Source organism: Bufo bufo, chromosome 1 (assembly GCF_905171765.1).
Source record: "Bufo bufo chromosome 1, aBufBuf1.1, whole genome shotgun sequence".
Lineage (NCBI taxonomy): Eukaryota > Metazoa > Chordata > Amphibia > Anura > Bufonidae > Bufo > Bufo bufo.
The window spans coordinates 764406420-764433046 of NC_053389.1; the positions used below are offsets into that span (position 1 = coordinate 764406420).

Here is a 26627-nt window from a genome sequence, read left to right on the forward strand (position 1 = left end):
TTTTATTTTCTCCTAGATCTGGATGGATCTTCGGCTTACTTCAATGAAGCATTTTTTAGCCACACAGGTGAGAACAAAGACATTACATCAGGGCCGGCTCCAGGATCATGTGGGCCCTTGGGCGATAAAGTCTCAGTGGGCCCCCTTACACAGTGGTAATTCTCTGAGTACAGATAATACAGTAGATATCACCTGCAGTCCTATGTAACAGCATAGATAACACAGTCATGCTATCTGAGTACAGAAAATGTAGTAGTGTTACCTGCAGTCCTATGAAAAACTACAGATAACACTAGTGCTGATAATGTGATAGTGTTACCTGTAGTCCTATGTAAACCACAGATAACACTAGTGTAGATCATGTAGTAGTGTTACCTGCGTCCTTAGTGTGCCTCTACCACAGACTCCATGCTGGCGGTGCTGCCTCCTCTTCCATCTTCATCTTGCCCCGCACAGAATGTCCTGATGCAGCTGTGTCAAGACAAAGGGAACACTGTGGGCATGGTGATGGTGGCACACACACAGGGACAGACACACGCACACACACAGGGACAGACACACGCACACACACAGGGACAGACACACAGGGCCGGTGCAAGGATTTTTGCCGCCCTAGGCAAGATAAAAATTGCCGCCCCCCCTTTATCAGATGATCTGCCCATATCATGACATCACATATGTTCCACCCCTTTCTCAGCTTTTAAATTAAAAGAACTGCTATGTTTCCCTTAGGGTTAATCCAGCTTCTTGTAGCTGTCTCTTTTTGCGGAACGGAATTGCGGACCCATACATTTCTATGGGATCCGCAATTCCGATCCTGAAAAAAATGTAACATGTCCTATTCTTGTCCGCAATAGCGGACAAGAATAGGCATATTCTTTTAGTGCCCGCAAAATGCGGAACGCACATTGCCGCTGTCCGTGTTTTGTGGATCCGCAAAACACATACGGACGTGTGAATGGACCCTAAATGTGAGGTAAATTAGTTTCCAATGTAGTATTAATAACTAAACAATTACATAATAAACATATTGCATTGTCTACTTACCACCAGGACAATAAGATGATCTGGTCTCTGGCTGCAGTCTGGCTCTTGGGACTCCCTTGTCACTCTCATTCCAGCCCAACCCCCCCTCCCTTGTCACTCTCATTCCAGCCCCCCCCTCCCTTGTCACTCTCATTCCAGCCCCCCTCCCTTGTCACTCTCATTCCAGCCCCCCCTCCCTTGTCACTCTCATTCCAGCCCCCCCTCCCTTGTCACTCTCATTCCAGCCCCCCCCTCCCTTGTCACTCTCATTTCAGCCCCCCCTCCCTTGTCACTCTCATTCCAGCCCCCCCTTCCTTGTCACTCTCTTTATTGCAGCCCCCACTTCCTTGTCACTATCATTGCAGCCCCTCCTTCCTTGTCACTCTCATTATTGCAGCCCCCCCTTCCTTGTCACTCTCATTATTGCAGCCCCCCCCTCCCTTGTCACTCTCATTATTGCAGCCCCCCCTCCCTTGTCACTCTTATTATTGCAGCCCCCCCTCCCTTGTCACTCTCATTATTGCAGCCCCCCCCTTCCTTGTCACTCTCATTATTGCAGCCCCCCCCTCCCTTGTCACTCTCATTATTGCAGACCCCCCATCCTTGTCACTCTCATTATTGCAGCCCCCCCTTCCTTGTCACTCTCATTATTGCAGCCCCCCTCTTCCTTGTCACTCTCATTATTGCAGCCCCCCCTTCCTTGTCACTCTCATTATTGCAGCCCCCCCCTTCCTTGTCACTCTCATTATTGCAGCCCCCCTTCTTGTAACTCTTATTGCAGCCCCCCTTCCTTGTCACTCTCATTATTGCAGCCCCCCCTTTATTGTCACTCTTATTGCAGCCCCCCCTTCCTTGTCACTCTCATTATTGCAGCCCCCCCTTCCTTGTCACTCTCATTATTGCAGCCCCCCCCCTTCTATGTCACTCTCATTATTGCAGCCCCCCCTTTCTTGTCACTCTTATTGCAGCCCCCCCTTCCTTGTCACTCTCATTATTGCAGCCCCCCCCTTTCTTGTCACTCTTATTGCAGCAGCCCCCCCCCCTTTCTTGTCACTCTTATTGCAGCAGCCCCCCCTTTCTTGTCACTCCTATTGCAGCAGCCCCCCCTTTCTTGTCACTCTTATTGCAGCAGCCCCCCCTTTCTTGTCACTCTTATTGCAGCAGCCCCCCCTTTCTTGTCACTCTTATTGCAGCAGCCCCCCCTTTCTTGTCACTCTTATTGCAGCAGCCCCCCCCTTTCTTGTCACTCTTATTGCAGCAGCCCCCCCTTTCTTGTCACTCTTATTGCAGCAGCCCCCCCTTTCTTGTCACTCTTATTGCAGCAGCCCCCCCTTTCTTGTCACTCTTATTGCAGCAGCCCCCCCTTTCTTGTCACTCTTATTGCAGCAGCCCCCCCTTTCTTGTCACTCTTATTGCAGCAGCCCCCCCCCCCTTTCTTGTCACTCTTATTGCAGCAGCCCCCCCTTTCTTGTCACTCTTATTGCAGCCCCCCCCCTTTCTTGTCACTCTTATTGCAGCAGCCCCCCCTTTCTTGTCACTTATTGCAGCAGCCCCCCTTTCTTGTCACTCTTATTGCAGCAGCCCCCCCTTTCTTGTCACTCTTATTGCAGCCCCCCCCTTCTTGTCACTCTTATTGCAGAAGCCCCCCCTTTCTTGTCACTCTTATTGCAGCAGCCCCCCCTTTCTTGTCACTCTTATTGCAGCAGCCCCCCTTTCTTGTCACTCTTATTGCAGCAGCCCCCCCTTTCTTGTCACTCTTATTGCAGCAGCCCCTCCCTTTCTTGTCACTCTTATTGCAGCAGCACCCCCTTTCTTGTCACTCTTATTGCAGCAGCCCCCCCTTTCTTGTCACTCTTATTGCAGCAGCCCCCCCTTTCTTGTCACTCTTATTGCAGCAGCCCCCCCTTCCTTGTCACTCTCATTATTGCAGCCCCCCCCCCCTTGTCACTCTTATTGCAGCAGCCCCCCCCCTTTCTTGTCACTCTTATTGCAGAAGCCCCCCCCCTTTCTTGTCACTCTTATTGCAGCAGCCCCCCCTTTCTTGTCACTCTTATTGCAGCCCCCCCCTTTCTTGTCACTCTTATTGCAGCAGCCCCCCTTTCTTGTCACTTATTGCAGCAGCCCCCCTTTCTTGTCACTCTTATTGCAGCAGCCCCCCCCTTTCTTGTCACTCTTATTGCAGCCCCCCCCTTCTTGTCACTCTTATTGCAGAAGCCCCCCCTTTCTTGTCACTCTTATTGCAGCAGCCCCCCCTTTCTTGTCACTCTTATTGCAGCAGCCCCCCTTTCTTGTCACTCTTATTGCAGCAGCCCCCCCTTTCTTGTCACTCTTATTGCAGCAGCCCCTCCCTTTCTTGTCACTCTTATTGCAGCAGCACCCCCTTTCTTGTCACTCTTATTGCAGCAGCCCCCCCTTTCTTGTCACTCTTATTGCAGCAGCCCCCCCTTTCTTGTCACTCTTATTGCAGCAGCCCCCCCTTCCTTGTCACTCTCATTATTGCAGCCCCCCCTCCCTTGTCACTCTCATTATTGCAGCCCCCCCCTCCCTTGTCACTCTCATTATTGCAGCCCCCCCTCCCTTGTCACTCTTATTATTGCAGCCCCCCCCTTCCTTGTCACTCTCATTCCAGCCCCCCCCTTCCTTGTCACTCTTATTGCAGCCCCCCTTCCTTGTCACTCTCATTGCAGCCCCCCCTTCCTTGTCACTCTCATTATTGCAGCCCCCCCTTTCTTGTCACTCTTATTGCAGCCCCCCTTCCTTGTCACTCTCATTATTGCAGCCCCCCCCCTTCCTTGTCACTCTCATTATTGCAGACCCCCCCTTCCTTGTCACTCTCATTATTGCAGCCCCCCCCTCCCTTGTCACTCTCATTATTGCAGCCCCCCCTCCCTTGTCACTCTTATTATTGCAGCCCCCCCTCCCTTGTCACTCTCATTATTGCAGCCCCCCCCTTCCTTGTCACTCTCATTATTGCAGCCCCCCCCTCCCTTGTCACTCTCATTATTGCAGACCCCCCTTCCTTGTCACTCTCATTATTGCAGCCCCCCCTTCCTTGTCACTCTCATTATTGCAGCCCCCCTCTTCCTTGTCACTCTCATTATTGCAGCCCCCCCTTCCTTGTCACTCTCATTATTGCAGCCCCCCCCTTCTTGTAACTCTTATTGCAGCCCCCCTTCCTTGTCACTCTCATTATTGCAGCCCCCCCTTTATTGTCACTCTTATTGCAGCCCCCCCTTCCTTGTCACTCTCATTATTGCAGCCCCCCCCTTCCTTGTCACTCTCATTATTGCAGCCCCCCCCTTCTATGTCACTCTCATTATTGCAGCCCCCCCTTTCTTGTCACTCTTATTGCAGCCCCCCCCCTTCCTTGTCACTCTCATTATTGCAGCCCCCCCCCTTTCTTGTCACTCTTATTGCAGCAGCCCCCCCCCTTTCTTGTCACTCTTATTGCAGCAGCCCCCCCTTTCTTGTCACTCCTATTGCAGCAGCCCCCCCCTTTCTTGTCACTCTTATTGCAGCAGCCCCCCCTTTCTTGTCACTCTTATTGCAGCAGCCCCCCCTTTCTTGTCACTCTTATTGCAGCCGCCCCCCCCTTTCTTGTCACTCTTATTGCAGCAGCCCCCCCCCCTTTCTTGTCACTCTTATTGCAGCAGCCCCCCCTTTCTTGTCACTCTTATTGCAGCCCCCCCCCCCTTCTTGTCACTCTTATTGCAGCAGCCCCCCCTTTCTTGTCACTTATTGCAGCAGCCCCCCTTTCTTGTCACTCTTATTGCAGCAGCCCCCCCTTTCTTGTCACTCTTATTGCAGCCCCCCCCTTCTTGTCACTCTTATTGCAGAAGCCCCCCCTTTCTTGTCACTCTTATTGCAGCAGCCCCCCCTTTCTTGTCACTCTTATTGCAGCAGCCCCCCTTTCTTGTCACTCTTATTGCAGCAGCCCCCCCTTTCTTGTCACTCTTATTGCAGCAGCCCCTCCCTTTCTTGTCACTCTTATTGCAGCAGCACCCCCTTTCTTGTCACTCTTATTGCAGCAGCCCCCCCTTTCTTGTCACTCTTATTGCAGCAGCCCCCCCTTTCTTGTCACTCTTATTGCAGCAGCCCCCCCTTCCTTGTCACTCTCATTATTGCAGCCCCCCCTCCCTTGTCACTCTTATTGCAGCAGCCCCCCCCTTTCTTGTCACTCTTATTGCAGAAGCCCCCCCCCCTTTCTTGTCACTCTTATTGCAGCAGCCCCCCCCTTTCTTGTCACTCTTATTGCAGCCCCCCCCCTTTCTTGTCACTCTTATTGCAGCAGCCCCCCTTTCTTGTCACTTATTGCAGCAGCCCCCCTTTCTTGTCACTCTTATTGCAGCAGCCCCCCCCCCTTTCTTGTCACTCTTATTGCAGCACCCCCTTCTTGTCACTCTTATTGCAGAAGCCCCCCCTTTCTTGTCACTCTTATTGCAGCAGCCCCCCCTTTCTTGTCACTCTTATTGCAGCAGCCCCCCTTTCTTGTCACTCTTATTGCAGCAGCCCCCCCTTTCTTGTCACTCTTATTGCAGCAGCCCCTCCCTTTCTTGTCACTCTTATTGCAGCAGCACCCCCTTTCTTGTCACTCTTATTGCAGCAGCCCCCCCTTTCTTGTCACTCTTATTGCAGCAGCCCCCCCTTTCTTGTCACTCTTATTGCAGCAGCCCCCCCTTCCTTGTCACTCTCATTATTGCAGCCCCCCCTCCCTTGTCACTCTCATTATTGCAGCCCCCCCCCTCCCTTGTCACTCTCATTATTGCAGCCCCCCCTCCCTTGTCACTCTTATTATTGCAGCCCCCCCCTTCCTTGTCACTCTCATTATTGCAGCCCCCCCCCTCCCTTGTCACTCTCATTATTGCAGCCCCCCCTTCCTTGTCACTCTCATTATTGCAGCCCCCCCTCCCTTGTCACTCTCATTATTGCAGCCCCCCCTCCCTTGTCACTCTCATTATTGCAGCCCCCCCTTCCTTGTCACTCTCATTATTGCAGCCCCCCCTTCCTTGTCACTCTCATTATTGCAGCCCCCCTCTTCCTTGTCACTCTCATTATTGCAGCCCCCCCTTCCTTGTCACTCTCATTATTGCAGCCCCCCCCTTCCTTGTCACTCTCATTATTGCAGCCCCCCCCTTCCTTGTCACTCTCATTATTGCAGCCCCCCCTTTCTTGTCACTCTTTTTGCAGCCCCCCCATTCCTTGTCACTCTCATTATTGCAGCCCCCCCTTTCTTGTCACTCTTATTGCAGCCCCCCTTCCTTGTCACTCTCATTATTGCAGCCCCCCCCCTTCCTTGTCACTCTCATTATTGCAGACCCCCCCTTCCTTGTCACTCTCATTATTGCAGCCCCCCCTTTCTTGTCACTCTTATTGCAGCCCCCCCCTTCCTTGTCACTCTCATTATTGCAGCCCCCCCTTTCTTGTCACTCTTATTGCAGCAGACCCCCCCTTTCTTGTCACTCTTATTGCAGCAGCCCCCCCTTTCTTGTCACTCTTATTGCAGCCCCCCCTTTCTTGTCACTCTTATTGCAGAAGCCCCCCCCTTTCTTGTCACTCTTATTGCAGCAGCCCCCCCTTTATTGTCACTCTTATTGCAGCAGCCCCCCCTTTCTTGTCACTCTTATTGCAGCAGCCCCCCCTTTCTTGTCACTCTTATTGCAGCAGCCCCCCCTTTCTTGTAACTCTTATTGCAGCAGCCCCCCCTTTCTTGTCACTCTTATTGCAGCAGCCCCCCCCCTTTCTTGTCACTCTTATTGCAGCAGCCCCCCCCCTTTCTTGTCACTCTTATTGCAGCAGCCCCCCTCTTTCTTGTCACTCTTATTGCAGCAGCCCCCCCTTTCTTGTCACTCTTATTGCAGAAGCCCCCCCCCTTTCTTGTCACTCTTATTGCAGCAGCCCCCCTCTTTCTTGTCACTCTTATTGCAGCAGCCCCCCCCTTTCTTGTCACTCTTATTGCAGCCCCCCCTTTCTTGTCACTCTTATTGCAGCAGCCCCCCCTTTCTTGTCTTTCTTATTGCAGCAGCCCCCCCTTTCTTGTCACTCTTATTGCAGCAGCCCCCCCCCTTTCTTGTCACTCTTATTGCAGCAGCCCCCCCCCCCCCCCGGTCACCTCTAGTGTAGCGTGGCCGAGCTCTGTTTGGTTCGCGGTACAGGAGCATTTGTTTCCTGTACCCGGCCGGACTGAAAGGAAGTGCACACTAAGTGAGCACTTCCTGTTAGTCCGGCCGGGTACAGGAAACAAAAGCTCCTGTACCGCGGACCGAACAGAGCTCGGCCACCGACAGCACAGACACAGAATGACAGCAGGCGCAGGCAGGCTGCGCAGCACTGAGCCAGCGGCCGAAGATTCTTTAGAGCGGTGAGCGCTCAGCCGGCGCAGCATGAGGGGCGCTGCCGGCCGGCCTTGTATAACCACTTTTTTTTTTTTTTTTTTACACACTGCAACGGGCGCCCCCTGCTAAATGACGCCCTAGGCGACTGCCTAATTCGCCTTACTGGTGGCGCCGGCCCTGCAGACACACACACGCACACACACAGGGACAGACACACACACACGCACACACACAGGGACAGACACACACACGCACACACACAGGGACAGACACACACACGCACACACACAGGGACAGACACACACACGCACACACACAGGGACAGACACACACGCACACACACAGGGAGGGACAGACACACACACGCACACACACAGGGACAGACACACACACGCACACACACAGGGACAGACACACACACGCACACACACAGGGACAGACACACACACGCACACACACAGGGGCAGACACACACACGCACACACACAGGGACAGACACACACGCACACACACACACAGGGACAGACACACACAGGGACAGACACACACACGCACAGACACACACAGGGACAGACACACACACGCACACACACAGGGACAGACACACACACGCACACACACAGGGACAGACACACACACGCACACACACAGGGACAGACACACACACAGGGACAGACACGCACAGAGACAGACACACACACGCACACACACAGGGACAGACACACACACGCACACACACACACAGGGACAGACACACACACGCACACACACAGGGACAGACACACACACGCACACACACAGGGACAGACACACACGCACACACACAGGGACAGGCACACACACAGGGACAGACACACGCACACACACAGGGACAGACACACGCACACACACAGGGACAGACACACGCACACACACAGGGACAGACACACGCACACACACAGGGACAGACATATGCACACACACAGGGACAGACACACGCACACACACACACAGGGACAGACACACGCACACACACAGGGACAGACACACGCACACACACAGGGACAGACACACGCACAGGGACAGACACACGCACACGCACAGGGACAGACACACGCACACACACAGGGACAGACACACACAGGGACAGACACACGCACACACACAGGGACAGACACACGCACACACACAGGGACAGACACACACACACAGGGACAGACACGCGCACACACAGGGACAGACACGCACACAGAGACACGCGCACACACACGTTCAGACACACGCGCACACACACGGACAGACACACGCGCACACACACACGGACAGACACACACACACACACACGGACAGACACATGCGCACACACACGGACAGACACATGCGCGCACACACGGACAGACACATGCGCACACACACGGACAGACACATGCGCACACACACGGACAGACACATGCGCACACACACGGACAGACACATGCGCACACACACGGACAGACACATGCGCACACACACGGACAGACACACGCGCACACACACGTTCAGACACATGCGCGCACACACACACACACACACACACACACACACACACAGGGACAGAAACCTGTGCAATTAACCAACTTCTATCTAAAAGGGAATTCCACCTTACTTTGTTACCTTCTATGACTCCCACTGATCCCCAGTACTGAGGGGACATGGACTGAGGTTTAAAAGGGAATTATCAACATGTACCACAAGGTGGTCTAAACCGTAACCCATTAGGCACTGGCTAGACTGTGGGATGGAGTCTAAGCAATGCCTTAGGCCTCATGCACACTGCCGTTATGCGTCCGTTCCGTGCATTGGGGACCACAATTTGTGTTCCCCAATGCACTGGCAATGTCCGTGCGGTGCCCGGGACAGATTGAGACCCATTCAACCTGAATGGGTCCATGATCCGGCCGCACCGCACTAAAAAATAGAACATGTTCTATTTTTTTGCGGTGCGGAGGCGCGGACAGAAACACCGCAGAAGCACTCTGTAGTGCTTTCCATTGAGCGATTGCGGACCCATTCAAGTGAATAGGTCCGCATCCGTGATGCCCACGGCCGGTGTGTATGGGGCCATAGACACAGAAAGGGGCACACACACAGGGACTGACAGACACACACACACACAGGGACAGACAGACATCATGGCCCTCAGAATACACCCAGATCTGTATGATAAACCCCCTTAATTGCACCAGATTCCACTTGAACCCCACTGCCCCTGAGTGCTCCACCTGCCCCCTCATAGCTCAGCTTCACCTGCCCCCTCATAGCTCAGCTCCACCTGCCCCCCTCATAGCTCAGCTCCACCTGCCCCCCTCATAGCTCAGCTCCACCTGCCCCCCTCATAGCTCAGCTCCACCTGCCCCCCTCATATCTCAGCTCCACCTGCCCCCCTCATATCTCAGCTCCACCTGCCCCCCTCATATCTCAGCTCCACCTGCCCCCTCATATCTCAGCTCCACCTGCCCCCCTCATATCTCAGCTCCACCTGCCCCTCTCATATCACAGCTCCACCTGCCCCCCTCATATCTCAGCTCCACCTGCCCCCCTCATATCTCAGCTCCACCTGCCCCCCTCATATCTCAGCTCCACCTGCCCCCCTCATATCTGAGCCCCACCTGCCCCCTCATATCTCAGCTCCACCTGCCCCCCTCATATCTCAGCTCCACCTGCCCCCCTCATATCTCAGCTCCACCTGCCCCCTCACATATGAGCTCCATATGCTTCCCCTCACAAGTTCTGGTTCTCCAGCAGCACATCCTCCCTCACTCTGCCTCTTGCAGGCAAACACAGCCCCTCCTCCTTCCACAAGCTGCTGCTGCCGTCAGGGTTTGTCATGTGACCATGAAGGAGCATGTGACCAGTGATGTCACAGACCTCCTTCTAACAGTGATGTCACAGACCTCCATCTACCGAAACTCCATCTCCCCTGTTCTGAGTTCTGGGGCCGCTTACCCCAGCAGTGCACATGGCGAAAATTGTCTGCATTGCTGGGGTAAGCTGCCCTAGAATTCGTAACAGGCAGGACACAGCTGCAGGAGTGAGCGGGCACAGTGGGCCCCCCCAGGAGCAGGGGGCCCCGGCACTTGCCCGGGTTTGCCGGGTGGTGGCGCCGGCCTGTCAGTTGACTGCCTAGCAAAAGGATCATTCATAGGTAATGATTACCTGCCAATATAGGTTTATGAATGATCCTTTTGCTAGGCAGTCAACTGACAGGTAAGGCTAGCTTCACACCAGCGTTAGAGACATTAGTGCTCTGGGTCCAGCATAGCCGGAAAGTGCCACGTGCCAGCCAGACCCCATTGGCAATCCAGCCACTCCTCGGCATATATGATAGGATTTGGTCAGACAAAAATTGCTGCACACCATGTTTTTTGTCCTGCCAAATCCCGGTAAGGAAACAACAGTGACAGTGGTACAGTGGTAAACCAGCGCTATGACCCCTTCGTTTTTAGGACCTGTGAGACCCCCGCAGATCAGAGGACCTATCACCTCTCCTGACGTGTCTGATTTAGTAAATAAAATTCTGGAGCATCTGTTCATATGACTCTGTGATGTGACAGTCCTACTAAAAGTCTATGACTGAATTGCCAGCAGTGTGCAATAACGGTCCAACTGGATTTCACCAGTTGGGGTGTGTCACTGCACAGTCTGACACCGACACTGACTGGATAATGTCAGACTGTGCAGGGACACCCCCCCAACTGGTAACACCCAGATGCACCTTCATTGCAGACTGCTAGCAATTCATTCATAAACGTCTAGCAGGAATAATATAGAAATAGCGCAACATAGAGTTGTATGATCCAGAAGTGTTATTATTACAATGGAAATGCAAGGAGTTACTGAAACAGACATGTCAGGAGGGGTGGATGACAGGTTCTCTTTAAGTGGTGACATATCCTAGAAAAATTCCAACATTTTATAAATGGGAATACCTTTATAAGTCTTTGTTAGTAGGACCACTAGAGAGCCATCCCCAATTTGGAAGAATGTGATGTGCCACAAAGATATTTAGCAAGTGACATTACTGTCATTCTCTACCATTTGTAGGCTCTTTTCAAACTAATGTCTTATGATCCCTTTTCAATCAAATCTCAGCAAACCCTGAGAGATCCCATTAACTGGCTAAAAGGCAAGACCAGTGCTGCAGACTGCACTATTCTTGCAATCATCTCTTCCACCTCTCGCTCCAGTACTGTCCTCGTATCCTAGGATGAGGGGAAAGGGGTGTAAAAAAGCAAACAGGCCCCTCCACCCTCTTTAGTGCTGGCCTGCTTTACAACAGGCCAGTATGACCTCTCCAGTAGATTGTGCGTCTGTACTTTAAAGGGGTATTCCCATCTCAGACAATGGGGGCATATCGCTACAACGAGAACGGAGCAGGGAGAGTTGTGGCTGGAGGACCCCGGATTTCCCGGGGTCCGTCCACCACCAAGCGCTGCTCCCATAGAAGTGAATGGAAGCACACCGCGCATGTGCGACCCCTGCTCCCATTCATTTCTATGGGGCAGACGGAAATAGCCGAGCCAGCGCTCGTCTATTTTCATTGGCCCCATAGAAATGAATAGAGAGCAGCTGCGCATGCGCAGTGCGATCTCCGTTCATTTCCCCGCTCCGTTCTTATAGTAGGTGCGGGTCCCACACCTATCAGACAATGCTAGCGATATACCCCCATTGTCTGAGATGGCAAAAACCCCTAAGGGTTTTTGGAGGAACTTTCTAGATTTACACTCATTATCCTGAATATCGTCTGTTTCCTCCATTTTTGTTTTAAACCAGGAAGACATACAAAGAAGTGCCATGGCTGGATGACCCTAGCTCTCATGGTTATACTGGGCATCATATTTATCATTTTGGGTATCCTCACTGGAATCCTGTTTGGACATTGTAAGTATTAAACATGAAGATGTACAATAGGGGTGTACATACCAGTGGTGGAGCAAACCCCTTCGGTGTTGAAGAGCTTTGCTGCCTATGCTGCAGTTTCCCTTGTAGTTTGAGGATGAAGGCCTTCATGAAAAGTTTGCTGGGGCTTCAGCCTTGTGGCTTTGTTCCTAAGCCCTTGTGATTTGGTACCGCCGTTTCAGCCGCATAAGATTTTAAGTTCCTGCTTCATGTGTCACTATTGAAGGGGAAGCCACTGGCCCTGATGGCCTAAGCCTTGAAATATTGCAAATGGATCCCACATGTTCTGCCTTAAGCTATGGAAAGTCATTGGAAAGTGTTATTTTGGCAACTGCCTGGGCAACGTTATTTGAGCAGTGTATGACTGTATTATTTGGACGCCACATCGTAGCGAAGATGTCAGCAGAACATACCACACTTAACCTCAGAGATGAGCATAGTATGGACAGAAAGAGACACCTCTCACCTCACATCTGCTATGGTTTCCATCAGATCAAAGCAGCTCTCATCTGGCAATACTCTATGATGTGTTCCTTCAAAACGCCCATCGATCACATAGGTGTTCATTGTATGGAAAAAATGGAGGCAGCTGCATCCTGTGTGGTGGCTTCATCTGACTTTTGCTCCATAATTTTTGAAGTTACATGTTTGAGTTTCATTTGTACATCTGTACATCTGTACATCTGTACATCTGTCAACAGGAACTCATACTTTTCCTTCCTTTTCCAGACTCAACCATGAACGATGAACTGTCAGTTCTGAAATATAATGGTAACTACCCTACAGCTCATAAAACATAACACAACGTTGTAAAATGAGATATGATGTGATGGATCATGTTATATTGTAATATTCTATAGAATTGTCTCCATCTGATTATAGGCCAAAAAAAAAGCATTTCATAAAGAAGCAAAATTGTTTAAACATGGTGGAAACATCTCAGAGGGGGGCCAACTTTTATGGAAAATGGAAGGGAATGGGCCTTTAAAGTCCCAGGGTCAAAAAAATTAAGGAATGAAAAGAGTGAGGCATCAGGCTAAGGGCTCATGCACAGGGTCTTTGCCGTTTTTGCAGTCCACAAATCGTGGATCTGCAAAACGCAGATCCCAGCTGAGAGCCTGCTGTCATTTTTTTCTCCTTCAGAAATGTCCTATCCTTGTCCCCAGATCAGATGCGGACCAAAACCACAGGCATGTGCATGAGCCCTAGAAGTGCTGACCAATACGGCTGCACGTCTTGCCCAGCTAAAATGGACGCTGCATCACAAGAAGTGATGAAAGAGAGAAAGAGACATAGAGACAGAACACTTTAAATTCAGGTCGAATTAATCTCTGCATCCAAACCAAATCAGACAGCTTAAATTGGAATTCACTATGTTTGATACGTCTGGTCCAATGTGCCAATGTTGATATTGTGCTTTCGATCCTGAAATACAAACCAGGAACTGAAAAGCTCTATTCATTGTTCCTTATCCCCAGTTTCAGATCCAGTTATTAAAAACGATGTCTCTGAGCTCTGGAAATCAGGTAATTATCCAAACACTAAGGTCTACATATACAATATATCATAATTGTGCAGTGACCCCCGAGGATCACTGCTAAAGAGTTAATATTGTTATTTATTGTCAAAGTACTTAAATGGTTAAAGTAGTCTTTTTCTTTGCACTATGTATCCCAAATGGTTGTGTATAGGCAGCAAGGAGTTAACTGGCAGCTCTTTAGTGTAGTTGCTAGGATGATGGTCTGGTCCCACCAGGGTTGGCAATGTAAATATTTATTTTTTCTGGGCAATTTATCCAAAAATCACGGACACATTGGATAACTAAAGATCAGATGCTAGTACTGAACACATTACTGTGTGTCTTACATGCTGAGAATTACAATCAAAGTGACCTGCTGAAGTACTACCAACCTCCAAAAAATTACAGACACATTTAATTTTTTTTCACGGACACTGCAAAAAAGTCCCCAGCTTGCCTCCCCCTTCCCTCAGTGCTCCCCAAAGTCCCACCAATAGAAATAATCATGTTCCCCATAGCCCCTCAGTACTAATTCTTCTCCTTATAATGTGTGCCAGTACAAAAACTACCCCCTTATAATGTGAATCAGTGCAAAAAAAAATACCCCCTTACCTTTCAGATCAGACCCCCATAACAGATCCTCAGATCATACCCCCATATCAAACCTCTGATGAGACCCCCCCATCTCAGACCTCAGACCAGACCCCAATTAGACTTCTCAGACCTCAGACCAGACCCCCATTAGACCTCTCAGACTCCCATTAGACCTCTAGACCCCCATATCAGAACTCAGACCAGACCCCCATTAGGGCACCCAGCCACCACCAGACAGAAGCCCCCAGGATGTTCTCCTAAGGAAGAAATGGTGCGAGAACTATGACCACCCTCATTGCCACCACCACTCCCGTCCTCTCCAGCTTCAGCCACCATGCCTCCACTGTGTGCCGGCGTGCTGTAATGATAGCAGGGGACGATGCAGGAATTGGAAGGATGGGTTTTAAGCATATTGGTCTATATTCTGTGCATCCAGTGACAGATTGCATTAAAGGAGTTCTGCAGTTTGTTTAAACTGATGATCTATCCTCTGGATAGATCATCAGCATCTGATCAGCGGGGGTCCAACACCCGGGACCCCCGCCGATCAGCTTTTTGAGAAGGCAGCGGCGCTGGCAGTAGCGTCGCGGCCTTCTCGCCATTTACCACAGGCCCAGTGACGTCACGACTAGTATCACTGGCCTGGGTGGGGCTAAGCTCCATTCAAGTGAACAGAGCTTAGCTGCGCCCAGGCCAGTGATACTAGTCGTGATGTCACTGGGCCAGCGGTAAACAGCGAGAAGGCTGCGGTGCTACTGCCAGCGCTGCTGCTTTCTCAAACAGCTGATCGGCGGGGGTCCCGGGTGTCGGACCCCCGCCGATCAGATGCTGATGATCTATCCAGAGGATAGATCATCAGTTTAAAATAACTGTAGGACCCCTTTAAGAGATGGTAGCTCCCTCCATTCGAGTTTTGGAAATCCTATAAACATGAATGAAGAAAGCCAAGCACACGTGTGCGACCACCTCTTTATTCACTCACCCCCTGGTGAGGTGGCAGTCACCCCTCAGAGCCCCAATAATTAATGAGATTTATTAGATGGGAAAACTCCATTAATCACAGTATACACTGCTCATGTCCAGGGGTTACGACCACCCTGAAAGTTAATTTTCTGATATCTGTTTTCAGTTTCCAACATCATGGGCGATCTGTCAAAGATAAAAGATAGAGGTAATGTTCGTAATACTTGTCTCTGCCGCTCTGAACTACTGGAGTATATCAGTTTCATCCTTAAGATAAAGTCATTTATGGCTGCCTTCTGAGGTGATCATTACTCCACTCTGAAGATCTTTACCTACTTGGGAGGAACAGCTGTAGAAAGTGTCTGGCTTCTATTAGATGACATTCACATGACCCTATCCATTTTGAGGCCCGCAAAATGCGGATCTGCAAAACATGGATAACTGTTGTGTGCGTTCTGCATTTTGCGGATCAGCACGTTCTGTCCGTTTGAGAAATGCCTATTCTTGTCCACAAATTTTTTTTTTTTACTTGGCCGGGGAATGATATATGGTTGCAGACAGCACATTCTTTTGCAGCCCAATTGAAATGGGAATGCCCCCTTAGTCTGAATATGTATCACTTGTACAGCAGGTCTCTTTAACTCCTATTGATATTAAACGGCTTTCTCAGAGTCTATACATTTATGGTCTTAGGCCTGGGCATCAACATGTGATTGATGGGGTCCCACCTAGACTATACTTGCCAACTTTTCACAAGTGGGATCCAGGGGATAGAAGGGTGTGGTGTATAAAATGCACCGATGAAAGTTCTTCATGCACTGCCACACTCTTTTTTCCGGACCACACCCCCTTTCACCATTTTACAGGTCCCATATTTGTGAGGTGCCCCATCCCCTTAATGCTTCTTTGGGTGCTGTGGCCCTCAGTGCGGTGCCTGGGAGATTTTCCAGCTCCTCTGAGAGTGCCGAGAAACTTCTCCTCTTTTTCTGGGAGCCTCCCGGACCTTCTGGAGCAGTTAGCAAGTATGACCTGTTGATGTGTCTGGTTCTGAAACTCAACCTTGAATGGGCTGTGTTACCATACTAGATTTGGCGACATGTGTTTGAACATTGCTGAGGTCCTGCAGAGAGTATAGAAGTCCTAGAGGTGGGGCCTTCACTAAACACAGGTCGATGGCTCTAGGTGACTGTTGGCAACTGTGGATCTTTTTGGTTAGAGATGTCAATACTAACCACTTGAGTTCCTAGATCAAATAATATCCATAAGGCTACTTTCACACTCGCTGTATAATTCTCTGCCGGAGCTCTCTGGATCAGACATTGTATGCAATGCTTTTTGTCCGGCCAAATCCTGCCATATTTGCTGGAGAGTGGCCAGATCTCCACTGGACCCGATTGAAGTCAATGGGGCTGGAAGGCAACACCTGGAACCAAAGAGTTTCGGCAGGATGTTTTTTGCCGGAACTATACAACGAGTGTGAAAGAAGCCCAAGTAGGTAATCGTGTGTATCATAGCTCCCAGTTTCCATGTCTTTCTTAGGCCTCACATATTTTCTCCTCCATAGTGGACATCACAGAAGGAACCTGCACAAAATGTCCTGCTGGATGGAAACTGATTAAATCCAGCTGTTATTACTTCTCAACAAAAAGTGAAACATGGGAAAGGAGCAAAGATATGTGTGCAGAGCGTAATGGGATCCTCCTCGCAATTAAAAACAGCTTTGAAATGGTAAGTCCTGTAAGCCTGAAGGTCACGACCATCACCGAGGCCTTTCAAATATTCCATCACATAGACACCTCGACTGTATCCGTCGGTATCTGGCACTACAGTTGTAAATGGAATCACAACGCATATGTGGAAAGAACTTTGCTAATATGACCACCTCTGTTAGTGCCATGTAGCCCCAAACGTAGTGGGGCAGATTCCTGAAAACTGGGTAAAACAGAAATTGTAATAATTTGCCGAAAGCAACCAATCACAGCACGGCTTTCATTTTTCAAGAACACTTGAAGAAATAGAAGCTGCGCCGTAAGTGGGTGCCAGAGGCAACAAAGAATGTTTCTCAGACAGTTCCATAATTCCCAATTGCCTGATATCATATATGCTGCGGATTTTCCGCAGCAGAATTGCGTACAGAAAACCTGCAGCATTCACAGAAGCCACAAAATGGATGAGATTTCTTTAAACAATGCAGAAATATTCTGCAACAATATCCATCTGTATCCTGCCCTGCGGTGTAGATTCTTTCCTCTGTATGGAGACCATTGTGGCTGTTTGTCCTCAAACAGATTCATTGTTTGTGGACAGATGGCGATGCGCCGCATAAAAGATGCGATCACCCGATGAAAGAGCGTTTGCTCATTTGTCAGGTGATCGGCAGGACAATGCATATTTAGGAACATTGGAGCACATTTATTAAGATCAGTGTTTGACGCCGGTCTTATTTAGCCCCTGCGCTGGCGGTGGATCCGCCGAAGTTATGTAGAGGCGCCGAGCTAAACTTGATGGTTAACGCGGTAAGTAAAGAATGGCAAGAAAAAGTTAGCTAAATTTCAATAGCTTTTGTCATGAGATAACCAAGATAACAGCGTGCCATGTGTTATCAGAGTCTATTTTATCTCTGCTACATCTGTAACTTCGGCATATCCACCGCCAATTTTAAATCTAAGATAGCTTTCGAGCTGTCTTACATTTAGACCATTTTCTATGCCTAAACCAGGCGTAAAAAATGATGAATGAGACCCAACCTGTTGGCCCGTCCCCTTCCCTGTCCACACCCCGCCCCTTTTTAGACTTGGCGTGAGCGGAGAAGAAGTCGCAGATTCTGCCGCAACATGGTGTGAAACAGAATCTGCGCCAGATATACAGTACTCCACAAAAGTGGTATGTATCTGTTTGTAAATGACCCTCAGACCCCCATTATTTCAGAATAACTGCCGATCCTCAGCCCATGTAAAAGGCCCGTAAAGGGGTTGTCCCATCTCATACATTGGGGGCATATCACTAGGGTATGCCCCCATGTCTGATAGGTGCAGGTCTCACCTCCGGTATTCGTACCTATCTTTAGAATGGAGCCCTCAAAGTAAAGGAGGGCACAACGCCCATGCGCGGCTGCCCTCTAATTATTTCCATGGGAGTGCCGAAAATAGCCGATCTATTTTCGGAAGCCCCATTGAAATGAAAGGGAAGTGCACTGTGCAAATGCAGCCCCCATTCTATTCACTTCTATAGGGATGACAGAAGAAGCCGAGCAAGCTCTCGGCTATTTTCAGCAGTCCCATAGAAATGAATGGAGGCCGTCCGCGCATGTACAGTCCGCACTCCTTCTCTTTGCGAGCTCCGTTTCTGAGAAACTGATATGCCCCCAATGTATGAGATAAGACAACCCCTTTAAAGAGGATCTTTCACCAGGATGCATGTATTGAAATAGTTATATTACTTACAGTGCGGCCCCCAGTGATGTCTTTCCGCTTAATTTTTTTCAAAGGACCCCCCTTTCGTCCGCTGTGGTCCCCCTTTGTTTTGGTGCCTCATATGCTAATGAGGCGATTCGGTTCAACTAGGCGGGGACTTGAATTTGTCCTGGGCGCAGTTATTTTCTCCCTGGCTGCGAGCATCCAATCAGAGCGCCCCGCTCTTAGCCAGGGAGAAGGAGCTCAAGTTCTCGCGGGAGAAGGAGCTGCGATTCTCGTGAGAACTTGAGCAACTTCTCCCTGGCTAAGAGCGGGGCGCTCTGATTGGATGCGCTCGCAGCCAGGGAGAAGATAACCGCGCCCAGGACAAATTCAAGTCCCCGCCTAGTTGAACCGAATCGCCTCATCAGGGGACGGAAGGGGGCGTCCTTTGAAAAAAAAAAAAAAGCGCAAAGACATCACTGGGGGCCGCACTGTAAGGTAATATAACTATTTCAATACATGTATCCTGGTGAAAGGTCGTCTTTAAGTCACCATAATTTGTATTTATTTTATTTATTTCCAGTCTTCTCTATTGCCATTCATAAAACAAGGAAGATACTGGCTAGGGCTGAAACGAAATCCTGACGATGTTGACATGTGGGAATGGACAGATGGTTCACCTCTGACATACAGGTAAAAAAAGTAAAGGTACAACCTGCTAAGGGAGTAAATGAATGTCCTTAAAGGGATTGTCCTATGTTATGGGTCCTCCTACGAAGGAGTTTATGGTCTTTGCCACAGACAGCAGCTGTGAACAGGAAGAGAGAAGGGAGGCGGCACGTGCACACTGCGTGCTCGATCTCCTCATACAGCTGTTCGGCGGCGGTGCCGGGTGTCGGACCCCCACTAATCTGATATTGATGGTCTATCCTGAGGATAGCTCATCAATAGTAAAAGCCCAGAGAACCCCTTTAATCTCTAACTTTGTCAGTATTTGCTACAGTTAACAGGTATTTAAAGAGGAGCTGTCACCTCCCCAGTCATATCTGTTTTAGTAAATACTTGCACCCCTCTTGTAATAATAATTCTGGAGCATCTATTCTTATGACTCTATGTTGTACTATTCCTTTATTGTTCCCGCTATAAATTATGAATGAATCGCGAGCAGTTTGCAATGAAGGTCCACCTGAATGTTACCAGTTAGGGTTGTGTCCCTGCACAGTCTGCCACTATCCAATCAGTGCTGCCAATGTCAGACTGTGTAGGGACACCCCCCCAACTGGTAACAACCCATCTGGACCTTTATTGCAAACTGCTAGCAATTCATTCATACCTTCTATGCAGTGATACAAATTTTACAATGCATTCGGAAAGTCTTCAGACCCTTTCTCTTTTATATCATTTTGTTATGTTGCGGCCTTGTCCTTTTTTTTTTTTTTCTTAAATCAAGCGTTCCCCAATCAATCTGCCCTCAGCTATTAGAGTATGCTGGGAGTTGTGGTTTTGCAACATCTGGAGGTCCGCAGGTTGAACATCCCTGTTTTAAAACTTTTATCTTTGAAAAAAAGAAAAAATTTCTTCACATCACCATATTCTGTCATCTATAATTCTCCACCCAGTGGCGTAACTAGAGTTCTATGGGCCTCAGGGCAAACTTTGGATCGGGTGACCCCCCCCCCCCCCCCGCCGGTCCTGGCCGCACACTCTGCGATCACGATCGTTAAACCCCTGGTCTCTGGTAATAATAATAGCGCCCACAGTAGTATCTTTCCACTGCCCCCGGTAATGTCCCCCACTGCCCCCAATAATGTCCCCCACTGCCCCCCGTAATGTCCCCCACTGCCCCCAGTATTGTCTCCCACTGGCCCCGTCTTCGCATGTAATTGAGCCGGACACTGCAACTGTACTTTATGCCGGGCCCCATCCGAGCGCTCATCTCAGCTAAATCACATGTGGTTAGTCCAGGATCTATCAGGCCCCAGTGCTGCCCTACTAGTAGTATTCACGAATGAAGCGGGTGGGCAGGGCTCCATCCATCTACTAAAACCAAAAAAGACTATGATGAAACCTCTTTTAAAAACAATCTTAGCTACAACGAAACATTAGCCTTGAAAAACCTCATGAAGAATAAAGCTATTGTTATTAAGAGTGCAGATAAGGGTGGGGGTGTTGTGGTTATGGACTCCAATGACTACTTAGCGGAATCATTATCAGACCCTGATTATCAGACCCTGATTATTATAAGTCACTAAAAGAAGACCCCACTAAGTGTTTTAAAAAATCCCTCTCTGATTTGATATACTCAGGTTATGAACTAGGGATCATTGATAAAAAAAGAAAGATCATTTCTGAAAACTCCACACACGTCCATTTCCCGTTTTTATTTTTTGCCCATCTCGGGAGTGGGTTGCCTGATATCCAACCTATCGGCATATGTGGATAGCTATTTACCGAAGTATGTCTCTATGCTCCCATCCTACACTAGAGATACATCCCACCTTATACCATCACTTGAGCTTTTACAATGGGAGGAGGATTATGTATGGGTAACATTAGAGGTTTCTGCCTTACACAGTAATATTAAACATGAACTAGGGATTGCAGCCATCTCACATGCACTCTCCCAAGACCCCCATATGCCAGAATGCCAAAAGGACTTTAGCCTGATGGCCATTGAGTTTATACTCCAACACAACTACTTTATATTCACTGACACCTTCTACAGTCGTGGCCAAAAGTTTTGAGAATGACATAAATATTGGAAATTGGAAAAGTTGCTGCTTAAGTTTTTATAATAGCAATTTGCATATACTCCAGAATGTTATGAAGAGTGATCAGATGAATTGCATAGTCCTTCTTTGCCCTGAAAATTAACTTAATCCCAAAAAAAAACTTTCCACTGCATTTCATTGCTGTCATTAAAGGACCTGCTGAGATCATTTCAGTAATCATCTTGTTAACTCAGGTGAGAATGTTGACGAGCACAAGGCTGGAGATCATTATGTCAGGCTGATTGGGTTAAAATGGCAGACTTGACATGTTAAAAGGAGGGTGATGCTTGAAATCATTGTTCTTCAATTGTTAACCATGGTGACCTGCAAAGAAACGCATGCAGCCATCATTGCGTTGCATAAAAATGGCTTCACAGGCAAGGATATTGTGGCTACTAAGATTGCACCTCAATCAACAATTTATAGGATCATCAAGAACTTCAAGGAAAGAGGTTCAATTCTTGTTAAGAAGGCTTCAGGGCGTCCAAGAAAGTCCAGCAAGCGCCAGGATCGTCTCCTAAAGAGGATTCACCTGCGGGATCGGAGTGGCACCAGTGCAGAGCTTGCTCAGGAATGGCAGCAGGCAGGTGTGAGCGCATCTGCACGCACAGTGAGGCGAAGACTTTTGGAAGATGGCCTGGTGTCAAGAAGGGCAGCAAAGAAGCCACTTATCTCCAAAAAAAACATCAGGGACAGATTGATCTTCTGCAGAAAGTATGGTGAATGGACTGCTGAGGACTGGGGCAAAGTCATATTCTCTGATGAAGCCTCTTTCCGATTGTTTGGGGCATCTGGAAAAAGGCTTGTCCGGAGAAGAAAAGGTGAGCGCTACTATCAGTCCTGTGTCATGCCAACAGTAAAGCATCCTGAGACCATTCTTGTGTGGGGTTGCTTCTCATCCAAGGGAGTGGGCTCACTCACAATTTTGCCCAAAAACACAGCCATGAATAAAGAATGGTACCAAAGCACCCTCCAACAGCTACTTCTTCCAACAATCCAACAACAGTTTGGTGAAGAACAATACATTTTCCAGCACGATGGAGCCATAAGGCAAAAGTGATAACTAAGTGGCTCGGGGACCAAAACGTTGACATTTTGGGTCCATGGCCTGGAAACTCCCCAGATCTTAATCCCATTGAGAACTTGTGGTCAATCCTCAAGAGGCGGGTGGACAAACAAAAACCCAGTAATTCTGACAAACTCCAAGAAGTGATTATGAAAGAATGGGTTGCTATCAGTCAGGAATTGGCCCAGAAGTTGATTGAGAGCATGCCCAGTCGAATTGCAGAGGTCCTGAAAAAGAAGGGCCAACACTGCAAATACTGACTCTTTGCATAAATGTCATGTAATTGTCGATAAAAGCCTTTGAAACGTATGAAGTGCGTGTAATTATATTTCACTACATCACAGAAACAACTGAAACAAAGATCTAAAAGCAGTTTAGCAGCAAACGTTGTGAAAACAAATTTTTGTGTTATTCTCAAAACTTTTGGCCACGACTGTACAGTATATTCAGGTCCAAGGGACGGCAATGGGCGCCAAATTTGCACCATCATATGCTAACCTTTTCATGGGTGTCTTTGAGGATAAATTTGGTCTGCTGTCACATCCTAAAATTTAGTTTTATTGTCGATTCATCGACGATATCATCTTCATCTGGCAGGGAGAAATTGATGAACTTTGTCAGTTCATCAAGATGATTGATTCAAATGACTAGAACCTGTCATTTACCCTAGAGTATGACCCCATAGAAGTAGTCTTTTTGGATCTACATCTTACCATAAAAAATAGAAAGTAATTACCAAGACCCACTTCAAGTGCGTGGACGCCAATAGTTACTTAGATTAAAAAAGCTGTCACTACCCGAAGTGGAAGCACAATATCCCCTATAGTCAAATGAAGAGGATCAGGAGGAATTGTTCTGACGATCGAACTATGAAAAATCAGATAGACTTACTCAAGAATAGATTTTGAGAAAAGAGATACCCAAGGAGACTACTGGAGGATTCAACTAGAAGAATCTCCAAAGTCTCCCAAAAAGAAAATCTACTACCTAAAACTAAAATGCCCACGGACGAAAGTAAGAGTGCACTCCAATACCTCAGTCTGGTTACTAGATTTAACCCCCAACATGCTCTGATCAGAAAAACTTTAACAAAAAAATTGGTCGATTTTAATGAAAGATACCATCCTGGGCAAATTAAGCCTTCCAGCCCCCATTATTATCTTCCGAAGAGCGAAGACCCTGAAAAATCTTTTAGCCCCTTCACGCTCCAAACGTAAAAAGGTATCATGGAAAACCGTGCGGCAAAAAAAAAACAAGGATTTCGAAGTGTAAAACAAACAGATGTAAATGCTGTAATATGATTACGCACGGCGTAAAGGAGATCACAATTCCTTCCAGTGGTGTTGGTCTCACCATCAATGTACTGTGGGACCACCAACGCTATTTATCTCCTGCAGTGCCCCTGTAATCTCCTCTGCGTTTGGCATACAACTCAATCTTTGCGTGAAAGGATGAATGAACATCGTTCTAATATCACCAGGAAAGTAATACCCCACAGTGTTTCCTGACATTTTGCAATATCTCATGATGGGGACCCTTCAGGCCTACGAGTTACTCCGATTGAATGTGATACACAATCCTATCAGTCCCTGTGTCGCAAAGAAATGTATTGGATTTTTCACTTTAATACCCAGACGCCTTTTGGCCTCAATGAATCATTAGAGTACACCAATTACTAATTGGTCTATTCTATACGAAAAATCCTGTCTCCGAAGGAATATAGACAACAGAGTGCTGACTGAGGTACATATTCTATATGCTGTTTCTTCACCATAATAGAATACGGATTATCCAATCAACAACCGGCAATGTAGTGTAGACAGGGATACATATTCTCTATATATATCTTTTAAAATATATTTTATTTTATATATTCATCTTTTATTGTTTTAAAAAATATGGATATTTATAAGCCTATACATTATTAATTTTATTATATTACACCAGAGGCTATATATATATATATATATATATTTTTTTTTTTTTGTCATCTATAGATTAAGATATGGATATCCCTTAATTTAATTTTTTACTTTCTATATTCTTATATTCTTTTTATATATGCCTCGGCATACCCATTTTTAAGACAGGATATTCCATATACAGTTGCAAGAACAAGTATGTGAACCCTTTGGAATAATATGGATTTCTGCACAAATTGGTCATAAAATGTGATCTGATCTTCATCTAGGTGACAACAATAGACAATCACAGTCTGCTTAAACTAATAACACACAGAGAATTAAATGTTACCATGTTTTTATTGAACACACCATGTAAACATTCACAGTGCAGGTGGAAAAAGTATGTGAACCCCTAGACTAATGACATCTCCAAGAGCTAATTGGAGTGAGGTGTCAGCCAACTGGAGTCCAATCAATGAGATGAGATTGGAGGTGTTGGTTACAGCTGCCCTGCCCTATAAAACACACACCAGTTCTGGGTTTGCTTTTCACAAGAAGCATTGCCTGATGTGAATGATGCCTCGCACAAAAGAGCTCCCAGAAGACCTACGATTAAGAATTGTTGACTTGCATAAAGCTGGAAAGGGTTATAAAAGTATCTCCAAAAGCCTTGCTGTTCATCAGTCCACGGTAAGACAAATTGTCTATAAATGGAGAAAGTTCAGCACTGCTGCTACTCTCCCTAGGAGTGGCCAATGACTGCAAGAGCACAGCTCAGACTGCTCAATAAGGAGAGGAAGAATCCTAGAGTGTCAGCTAAAGACTTACAAAAGTCTCTGGCATATGCTAACATCCCTGTTAGCAAATCTATGATACGTAAAACACTAAACAAGAATGGATTTCATGGGAGGATACCACAGATGAAGCCACTGCTGTCCAAAAAAAAACATTGCTGCACGTTTACAGTTTGCACAAGAGCAGCTGGATGTTCCACAGCAGTACTGGCAAAATATTCTCTGGACAGATGACACCAAAGTTGAGTTGTTTGAAAGAAACACACAACACTATGTGTGGAGAAAAAGAGGCACAGCACACCAACATCAAAACCTCATCCCAACTGTGAAGTATGATGGTGGGGGCATCATGGTTTTGGGCTGCTTTGCTGAGTCAGGGCCTGGACGGATTGCTATCATCGAAGGAAAAATTAATTCCCAAGTTTATCAAGACATTTTGCAGGAGAACTTAATGCCATCTGTCCACCAGCTGAAACTCAACAGAAGATGGGTGTTGCAACAGGACAACGACCCAAAGCATAGAAGTAAATCAACAACAGAATGGCTTAAACAGAAGAAAATACGCCTTATGGAGTGGCCTAGTCAGAGTCCTGACCTCAACCCGATTGAGATGCTGTGGCATGACCTCAAGAAAGCGATTCACACCAGACATCCCAAGAATATTGCTGAACTGAAACAGTTCTGTAAATAGGAATGGTCAAGAATTATTCCTGACCGTTGTGCACGTCTGATCTGCAACTACAGGAAAGGTTTGGTTGAAGTTATTGCTGCCAAAGGAGGTTCAACCCGTTATTAAATCCAAGGGTTCACATACTTTTCTACCTGCACTGTGAATGTTTACATGGTGTATTCAATAAAAACATGGTAACATTTAATTCTTTGTGTGTTATTAGTTTAAGCAGACTGTGATTGTCTATTGTTGTGACTTAGATGAAGATCAGATCACATTTTATGACCAATTTGTGCAGAAATCCATATCATTCAAAAGGGTTCACATACTTTTTCTTGCAACTGTATAGTTTTTATTCTTATATATATTAACTTATATAGAGTTTTATCGATTTTATCGATTTAAATTAGTTTATATCTATTTATAAGATTGTTTTGGATACGTTAGTTAATATATCTATTTCTGTATATATACTCCTGAGTAGGTGATATAAACAGTCCCCTCCAATTACCACCCTCTTTTTTAAAATAATTGAACATGAGGGCGGCCTTATAGAAATAAAGCAGGTGGCCAGAGAAAGATATGAGCGATGTGTTCCACTTTGGAACGCATCGCCATATCACGAAGGAAATGTGGGGGGTGTGGCTCTCCTCGGTGGAACGCACAAGGAAAGCAT

General features: G+C 47.6%; 1 protein-coding gene across 1 annotated transcript in view; it reads left to right on the plus strand.

Moving 5' to 3' along the window:
- LOC120986237 (perlucin-like protein) overlaps positions 1-26627 on the plus strand; it is a 42928-nt gene that overhangs the window by 12779 nt on the left and 3522 nt on the right. The window contains exons 2-8 of the mRNA XM_040414693.1: positions 17-67; positions 12150-12257; positions 13005-13046; positions 13754-13801; positions 15518-15559; positions 16916-17079; positions 19330-19439. Of these exons, the coding sequence (XP_040270627.1) occupies positions 17-67; positions 12150-12257; positions 13005-13046; positions 13754-13801; positions 15518-15559; positions 16916-17079; positions 19330-19439 (565 nt within the window). The remainder of the gene's footprint in view (positions 1-16; positions 68-12149; positions 12258-13004; positions 13047-13753; positions 13802-15517; positions 15560-16915; positions 17080-19329; positions 19440-26627) is intronic.